Source organism: Pistacia vera, unplaced genomic scaffold, assembly GCF_008641045.1.
Source record: "Pistacia vera cultivar Batoury unplaced genomic scaffold, PisVer_v2 Contig22, whole genome shotgun sequence".
In the NCBI taxonomy this organism is placed as follows: Eukaryota; Viridiplantae; Streptophyta; class Magnoliopsida; order Sapindales; family Anacardiaceae; genus Pistacia; species Pistacia vera.
Window position 1 is genome coordinate 527,241 of NW_022196024.1, and position 8,885 is coordinate 536,125.

At 33.1% G+C, this 8,885-nt stretch overlaps 1 protein-coding gene across 3 annotated transcripts; it reads right to left on the reverse strand.

The window, feature by feature from the left end:
• Positions 1 to 1,045: 1,045 nt before the first annotated feature.
• Positions 1,046 to 5,778, reverse strand: LOC116130345 (protein DETOXIFICATION 42). 3 transcript variants are annotated; one of them, XM_031416094.1, is made up of 15 exons: positions 5,730 to 5,778; positions 4,444 to 4,602; positions 4,152 to 4,301; positions 3,886 to 4,007; positions 3,578 to 3,781; positions 3,294 to 3,472; positions 3,036 to 3,171; positions 2,830 to 2,926; positions 2,623 to 2,723; positions 2,316 to 2,479; positions 2,113 to 2,184; positions 1,914 to 2,030; positions 1,733 to 1,828; positions 1,522 to 1,643; positions 1,046 to 1,390 (listed from the first exon to the last, which is right to left on the reverse strand). In XM_031416094.1, the coding sequence occupies exons 3-15, from the start codon at positions 4,226 to 4,228 to the stop codon at positions 1,348 to 1,350; spliced, it is 1,530 nt and encodes a 509-aa protein (XP_031271954.1). In that variant the 5' UTR covers positions 4,229 to 4,301; positions 4,444 to 4,602; positions 5,730 to 5,778; the 3' UTR covers positions 1,046 to 1,347. The 3 variants fall into 3 exon arrangements, with proteins under 3 accessions (XP_031271954.1, XP_031271953.1, XP_031271955.1); XM_031416093.1 differs by lacking the exon at positions 5,730 to 5,778 and having other exon boundaries at positions 4,444 to 5,079; XM_031416095.1 differs by lacking the exons at positions 4,444 to 4,602; positions 5,730 to 5,778 and having other exon boundaries at positions 4,152 to 4,373.
• Between the last annotated feature and the right edge of the window lie 3,107 nt (positions 5,779 to 8,885).

An 8,885-nucleotide genomic window follows, 5' to 3' on the forward strand; every position in this document is an offset into this window, starting at 1 on the left:
TCAAAAGTTCGTTAACATTTGGCGGGATGAGGATTTGGTGTTCAGATTTTCTATTATAGTTGATATATGGGCTGGGTGGGCCGGGCCGGGATGGGTTGCCCATTTTGAGAAAGGTTTTGGACTGAAATTTAAGTTTGGGCCAATATTAGCTCATTTAGCATATTAAGTTGGTTTTTTCACGTCAACCCCCGAGGCTTAATAAAATTACAAAAAATTTCATGTAATTTTAGGAATAACATAAGTTCCCCTCCCATTAGTAAATTGTACAATTTATAAGATGATGGGTTAATGAATATTTACCTAACTGTCCCTCTGCCGTTTATTTTAAAACCAAAAACTTAACGATAGAGAGATTTTTGTTATTATTATAATCATAAGAGGATTTTTGTTATCTAATCATACTTACATGAAAATATTGCTATTAACCCTACAATTATACCAATGATAATAGCCTGCAATAATTTGGTAAACATCCCCAACTCCACTTTATATAATAGTATAGTTATAAGGGATAATTTCATCCGCCCTCGAGAGATTATAAGTCCAAATGCTATAATAATTTTCGAAACTATTAAATATCTCCTTTGTGGGTTTTATTTACTAATATTTGAAAATCATTGGGGCTATTGAGATATATTGATCACTATTAAATAGCTTCTATCCAAATTTTACAAGCACACAAACATATTATTTAGGGTAAAAATTATGGACCCTTTTGGTCTAAATACATGACAGTATAAATTTTACTTTCATTATTCTGAATTGGTTACTAAGTAACACAAAATTTATATACAAAAGTAGTGAACATAGAATATAAAGATGAATCAATAAACATTAAAAGAAAAAGAAAAAGCGAGCATTATTAGTTAGTAGTTCTCATTATTCTGAATTGGTTACTAAGTAACACAAAATTTATATGCAAAAGTAGTGAATGTAAAACATAAAGATGAATCGATAAGCATTAAAAGAGAATAAAAAAGCGAGTGTTATTAGTTAGTAGTTCTCGACGTCAAATGCAAAAACAAAACAAAATCTTGCAAATGGGAAGAATGAATTTGCTAGAATTAACTTCCTCAAAAACAAAAGTAACATTGAGGATATGTTTTTCCTCTTTACGTGTATACTTGCATAATTTTTTCTGCATTCTATTACATCTCTACATATTAGGAAGGAAAAAATTATATCAGGCAACCAAAAAGCCTGAACTTGAAGCAGAAACATTGGTGTACATATTGCCAAAAGCAAAAGTTTGCTTCCATGAGATGAAAATTATGGAAACAAAGTGTTGCAACTTCTTATAGACCTGCCAAACTGATAGCTGAAACCACCATAAATGTGAATCAAACTTCATCTCTTGAGAAATTCCCAAGGCCCCGTTCCGGTCCCTATCCTGCAAATGTAAGAGGATTCTTGAGTTAGAAATGTCGAGATTCTTAAACAGAAGTGTCATGTGTCGTGTGTCTAAGCATGAGTCTTGATGATCTTGTGGGGATGAAAAGGAATGACATGAATGAAAACTACCTCCAAAATCCAGCAAAAGCTCGAAGACTCATGTAGATGGTTAGACCAACCCAGAGTCCGATGAACCCGCTTGTGGTGGAGAGAACCAACAAGCATAGGATGCTGAAAATAGCTACTGTGACCTGAAGAAGGAAGTGTCTCAAGTCAAAAAACATTTTCATATAATACTCTTACTTCAATATTCATGGGAGAAAAAGAAACTATGACTTGCCATAGAGTATGCTGCATATTTGAAATCGGATGCTCCAAAGTTGACACCATCAAAAACGAATGCTAACGAATTCAAAGGTTGAGTACCTGCAACAAACTGATATATAGTGTAATATTAGTTTTCAGTGTTTATTTCTCATTTTAAGCTTGTAAGAATGTTAATTATTGCTCTGAAGGAGTACCGGAATTCCTATACTAATGAAGTGGAGAACATCAGCGTCTCTTGAGAATAATACTTTTCCATAAGTTAGCCCTACTGAAAGCGTGATGGATAGAATGCACCCGAGAATCAATCCCAACTGCAGGACATCAATGGAAAGTCAGTTGAGAAAATTATATCATGTCAAAAACCGTTTGAGCTTTCAGAATAAAATAAGGTACCTGCAATACTCGAGCTGCAGTTTCTGTTGCCCTCACATAGTCCTTCTTGGCGAATGAACTTGCAAGGATTGCCTGCGAGCATAATAAGATGCAGATTATGTTACCATGATACGACAGTTTAGCATTTTGGTTGAGTCTTGAGACTCTTGGGAGAGTTGAAATGAAAATAAATATGCAGTCGGTGCAAGGAAAAAAGATCTAACCTGACCAGCAACAGCCAAACCATCAGCGAGAAGAGATGTTGCCAACCAAACCTGCAAGCAGACCTGAAATGCAGCCATGGGAGTTGGTCCCTGTCGTGCAGCCAAAGATGCAGAAAGGGTGACACAGAATGTAACTGCCATTACTCTAATCAGTAATAGAAAACCTGGGGTTCAAACACACAGGAAAAAAGTATGTCTGAGAACTTTCAATTAAAAGAAGTAAAAACCATCCATCAATAAATCTGAAATAATTACAACTTGATTCATATTAGCTTAGAATTTGTTGATGTGAAAAAAGACTAATTACCATTCTTAAGAAATCGACCAAATTGGAGATGTTTGACAGAAGGAGGAATGAGATCGACTTGCTTTATTAATCTCCACAAAAGTATTACTGCAATGAGGTACCTGTAATGGCCATAGAGTTGTATAAACAAAGCCAAAAGTAACAAGCATAGAATCATAAAAGAAGCATTGAAATTTCTGTATGTTGATAGTAATAAATATAACTTACTGAGATATAACATGAGCAATGGCTGCGCCACTGACTCCCCAACGAAAAACAAAAATGAATATTGGGTCCAAAATTATGTTTGCTAAGTCTCCAGACACTGAATTAGTTCACATAAGAAGATAAATTAGAAGGCAGTTGGAAATTTAAATCAATCTGTTGAAAGAGATTAACTTGTAAATCAAGTATTCGAGTCAGATAAGGCTTACCTGTGGCATATAAGGGGGTTTTGGTATCCTTGAATCCGCGAAAGACCCCTTGCATGGCCAATGATAAAAGAACTGCAGGGGCACCGAGTGACCTTAATGTCAAGTATTGTTGAGCAGGGATTAGCATAGGAGAGTCCTGTAAAAACAAACATATTTTGCTCTTTTTGGTCAGCAGTTGTTGTAGATTACAGTGTTTGTATAGAGAAGAAAACAGCTGAACAAGTTCAAGAGCCTTTGATTCTCCTAATGAGTACTTACAGCACCAATTCCCATAAAATCTAATAGAGGTTTTGCTCCAGTTATAAGGATTATGGCTTCAAGGATGCCGAGGATGCTACCAATAACCAAAGCTGATGAGGCTGATGGAATATGTCGCCTTTCATTTCCAGATTTTGTAGATTCATAGCTACTGCCTCTGAATCCAGACTCGCCAGAATCTGATACAACGGGAAGAAAAACAAAAAACAAAAATACACCATTATTATCATCTTGTACTAGCAAGAACAACACTAATAAGCATTAGAAACATAGATATATCATACCATTTTTTGGCAGCAACTCCTTATTTTCAGCATCACCAGATTCTAAGTACCCATCCAACTGTTGTGCCTCTTGATTGGTTTTATTAACAGTATCTTCCTCGGCAACGAAAGAAGTTGTGATACTGACGAGTGGAAAGATTGCAATTCTTGATATTTGATTGAATAGAGCAATAGCAACTCCTACAGCTGCAAGTTCTACTGGGCCTGTACCGGTTAAGACATAATTAGATGATTTATTCCAAGGATAAGTAGTGAACTAGCCTTTGCGAAATGATGAAATTTCAGAATGAATAAAGAGAAGGAAATACCTATTTGGCCAATAAAAGCTGTATCAACTAAAGAAGCAATTGGATCCGCTGTCAAAGCCAGTGATGCAGGCAGTGCAATCTGTAATATTTCTAAACCAAGTTCATCCAACTTCAAAGCATTTCTGTTCACAGTATAATAAAGGTTCAATTAGTAAAATTTCGAAGCAGAGTTAGATGATGAACAACACAAGATCACGATGTCGAATTTTGTCTCCTGAACAATCAAATACAAAATCGTAAGTTAAGTACAAAATTTAAAATGATACCTGGCATTCCTGAAGAAAATGTAGAGGGGAGGTTTATTCTTATCAGAAGAAGGGAAATTATCATATTCTTCAGCCATTATATGATTAAAAGCTTCAAGTTGTCCACAAGAAGCCAAGTTAAATAATTTAGTCTCTGAGGCCACAATGTTCCTGTAGATTTTCACAAGCTGAGCTCCACAACTCTTAGAGATTTTTCAGTCAATAAAAGCTTCTAGAAAATGAGAGCTTGGACTTTCACCCGTCAACAGAGAAGTTTCTAAATTCAAAGTTGGAAAGAAGAAACAAGGAGTACCTTTCACTTCACTGTAAGCCCCAACAAATTTAATTTCCTTAAGAAACTCTCAGTTTCTATCAGCCTTTGAACTTTCCAAGAAATTAAGCCGGAAACTTGAAGAGAAAAATTTCAGCTTTGAAACATCAACAATATTTATTCATCCAAGCAAGAAACCACCTATCAACAAGAAGAAAAAGATTAAAGCATCGCCAACTCTCAACAAATTCACCTTTACCAAAGAATTCCACATTCATTTGATCCATTTCTCAAACATCAAATCCACACCCACCAAACTCAAAACCAAGAACGTATCAGTCATTTTCACTCAATCAAAACAGAATTGAGACCTGCCAAAATATAAGCCACAAGAGTGTTTGTGTAAGTGAAGTTGGTTTCAGTTTAAGACTTTTTTCTAGGCTACAAGGGAGAAAGAGATGAAATAAGGACAAGGGTGGGCCTTCACATCCCAGAAAAAAGTTGTCTTCTTCTTTCCTCTGAATTTGAACTGATTTAAAAAAGAGATTACATGTGTCCGCATCAGGTTCAGAAACAACCCAGTTGCATAAGAATCTTCAAAAGTGGTCATTGCATTCATATAATGGCTGCCAAGTGTCATATTTCATGCACAAGCTTCAATGACTATTAATCATCACCATTAATGCAATATCGAACACGGCCCCAGCGGTTAAGCGGAATTTTTTCAAACAATAATAATCCACATTAAAAAACAAGAATCAATAGAAGCTAGAATCATCACAAGCTTCCTTTTTTTTGCTAAAATAATTAAGCTTCAAGTCATGTTTTACATGAATCAACCATTAATTTCTATCATTCCATCCAAAACTTAAAGGGTTTTAAACATCTTCATAAATAATGGAAAAAACAACGAAAAAGATACAGAAAAAAAAAAAAAAAAAGCTATAAAGATTGAATTCCTTAACTAGCTTTGACATGAGCCAACCATAACATCTTCAAAAAAAAAAAAAATCTTTTGCTGTAAAGATTAAACCTCAACTAGCCTTGACATGAACCAACCATTTAATTTTTTTTATCATTTCACGAAGAAGCTTAAGGGGTTACGAAAAATCATCACCAACAATAATCCAAACAATCTAAAACACCAAAAAAAAAAAAAAAAAAAAGTTAAGCTTCAACTCATCTCTTGCATGAACCAACCATTATTTTTTATCATTCCCTGCAAAAGCTTAAAGGGGGTCACGAAACATCTTCATTAACAATGGACCAAACAACGAAAAAACAAACACAAAAGAAAGAAAAAAATTCTTTTGCTGTAAAGATTAAACCTCACTAGCTTTGACATGAACCAACCATTCATCTTTATCATGAAGCTTAAAGGGTTATGAAAATTCAGCACCAAGAACAAACCAAACAATCACAAAACCAAAAAAAATAAACTTTCTTGTGCAAGAAGCAATTATACCTTTAAAGTTTATTGGAAGCTGTATTCCATGCACCGGCAGGTTCGATTTAACTACAATGAAATCTCGAAAACTGCAATGGAATGGGAATAAGAATAAGAACGGGGAGGCACTCACTCTCTTGTGAGAATGCCTTTTGTGTTTGACTAAAAAAGTAATGAATAGGAATGAGCATCTTCTTCTCAATATGAAGAGGGGAAATCCCACTCACAGGCTGGGAATCAATTTTCTATTCTTAGTACCAATTTTTTTTCTCTTCCTCCAACTATTTTTTGGTTGTTCATAATTTTTTTTAACATTTCTGGTGTGGTTTCAATCAAATTTAGACACCCTTTTGACCTCACTTTGACTCTTTGATATTTTTATATAATTAGTTTTTATTCCAGGAAAAAATTAGAATATCACAGAGGTATGGTTATAACCGTAACCATAGTACAAGGTATGCCATGTCCAAATTTATTCTTTTTATATAATTTTTACAATATATATAATTAAGAGTTATTAAATTAAATATTCACGAGCCATGCATGCGTTAGTACGTGATATTGCTGATATGGTACCATCGTGGATATTTCTGATTCGAAATGGAAATTTTTAAATTTTAATAAAAATATTTTAATAACTTAAAAAATATTATAAATCATTGTTTACTATGATTTTTTGGTTACACGTTTATATAAAAGTATCTACCGCGTAGATAATTTATGAAAAATTCTACGATACTACACGATATAGATATCAAATAGGCGTGACCATTTGTAATTGTAATATTATAAAAACTTGATTATAATGGAATTCAATTCATCAATTGATAGTGACTAACAAGAACATAATCTTAATAGAATAAGTGAAGCATAAGAATCTTAAAAAGATGAAGATTTGGAATTTACTTTAATAAATTAAAATAATTTCACTATCATAATCTTTCATTAAGATTCCTAGACAAGTTGTTTGGATAAAAGGAAAGTGGAGTTAATTTGGATATAAATTTAATAATGTGAATGACATTTTAGATAATGAAAAAAAAAAAAAAAAAAAAGATAATATGATTTTCAATAACTAGGGTGCGTTTGGTTTATTACTTTGGATAGGATTTTGGGAATAATATTGGATAGTTGAGTAGGAGAGTATTACGAGGTAAAAGTTAAAAACTTCTAAAAAACCCCATAGGTTTGCTAATTTAACTAAATACTCGAATATATAAAAATTTTGTAAAATGACAAAAACACCCCCACCACCCGCAGTGCTAGATTCCAACCACCACCGCCGGAATCTAGCCAGAAAATTGCATTACGACACAGATTGGCTAGAAAAGGCCAGATCTACAGTTAGATGTGACCGTCGACAGCCGCAAAAGTCCATCTTTGGTCGTCGCTGACGGCCAGATCGACGAATTACCAACCAGTTCCCATAGTGGTGTAAGCCGTTGCGCTAGATTCCGGCCACCACCGATGGTGGTTGTCAAAATCTGGCAAGTATAGGTGGGTGGAGGTGTTTTTGTTAATTTTTAAACTTTTTTCTGAGGGTATTTAATGAAATTAATAAACTTAAGGGGACTAAAAGTAATTAAAAAATATGCTAATATTTCTCAAATAATGTGTCAAACAATATTTAGGGAATAGGCTTGGAAACATGGGTAGAAATATTGAACCATAGGCACCCTAATAGTTAATGCCATATTATTTTAGAATACTAGCTAATTTTGAAAAATATAATTAACTTGAATGAGCTAATTTCTTATATTCTGGACTTTGGAGAGATCAATAAGTATTAAACGTTTTTTGTCGATTTTTGAAAAATATTAAATATTTGTATTATATCATAAGGATTTTTTATTCTTCTACCGATGATTTTTTATAATCTCACGATGATTTTTTTATAAGCTTAGGAATTCTTAGGGGTCGTTTTATACAAAATTGAAATATAGTTTTTTTTTTGTTTTTAAAAAACAAAGGAAACAATAAATCTTATGAAAACGTTTTCAAAAACAGTTTTTGATACAATTCTAGAAACTAGTATAAAATTAGAAATCGATGATACATCTAACAGGCCCTTAATAACTTTAACGATAATATTTAATAATTTTGGAAAAAAAAAAGGACCTAATCTTAAACAAAGAAAATTAAAGAGAGATAACGCGCATGCTCTACAAATTAAAAATTTGTCTCCTTTATATATTGCCCTTTGAGTAATACTATAGCCATCGAAGGTTGTACACCGAATCTGTGCACCAAAGGACGTGATAAAATCCTGATCGTTGATTCATTATCAGTTAATATTAATCAACGGTTAAGATTTTGTGACGTCATTCGATACGCAATTTTCGATGACTTTATCATTTTCGATTGCCTTTTACCTACTTTCTTTCCATGCATTTGAATTAAAAATTTTAAAAATAAAATATAAAAAGATATAAACTTCAGGTGGCAATGTCATTTTCTTAATATTCTAATACTAAATTCCCTCTCTATGCAAATGTCTGCGAAGTAAGATTTCATAGGTAAGATTTTTCTTTCATCTTCGTCTTCTTTTTTCCTCTCTCTCCAATTCTTTTGTCTTTTTCTCTCTCCCACTTTTCCATATATTTTTTTCTTCTTCTTAGAGGTGAAAAAGTAACCCGTCTGGTCCTACTTGACCTGCGATAGGTTACGCAAATTGGTGGGTTGGTCCTGACTCACCTGTCAATTTTGGGCGGATTGGTTGGCCCACCCGGTCCGCCAGCCCTAACCTATCGGGTTAGGTTGCGGGTCGAGCCGGGTTAACCCCCTTTTTGATTTTTTTTTATTTTGTTTTGTTTAAGTTTAAATATTTAACTAACTTTTCAAATGAATAATTAACAATTTATAAATGAATAAATGTAATTGTTTTTAGTTATCTTCTTTTCAAATATCAATAATTCAATTAAATTAATTTTTTTTGTTAACATTTCAAATATTAATTCAATTTTAATACATTAAAATTGTAATATAAGAAAAATTAAATTTATTCATTTATCAAAAAATAAAATAAGAAATTACAATA

Excerpts from the sequence above, each read along its gene's own strand:
- LOC116130345 (XM_031416094.1), bottom strand. The coding sequence starts at position 4,228 with ATGGCTGAAGAATATGATAATTTCCCTTCTTCTGATAAGAATAAACCT. Across the intron at positions 2,724-2,829 it reads ATTGCTCATGTTATATCTCA|GTACCTCATTGCAGTAATAC; the intron begins GTAAGTTATATT and ends TGGCCATTACAG. Across the intron at positions 1,644-1,732 it reads AATATGCAGCATACTCTATG|GTCACAGTAGCTATTTTCAG; the intron begins GCAAGTCATAGT and ends TTCCTTCTTCAG.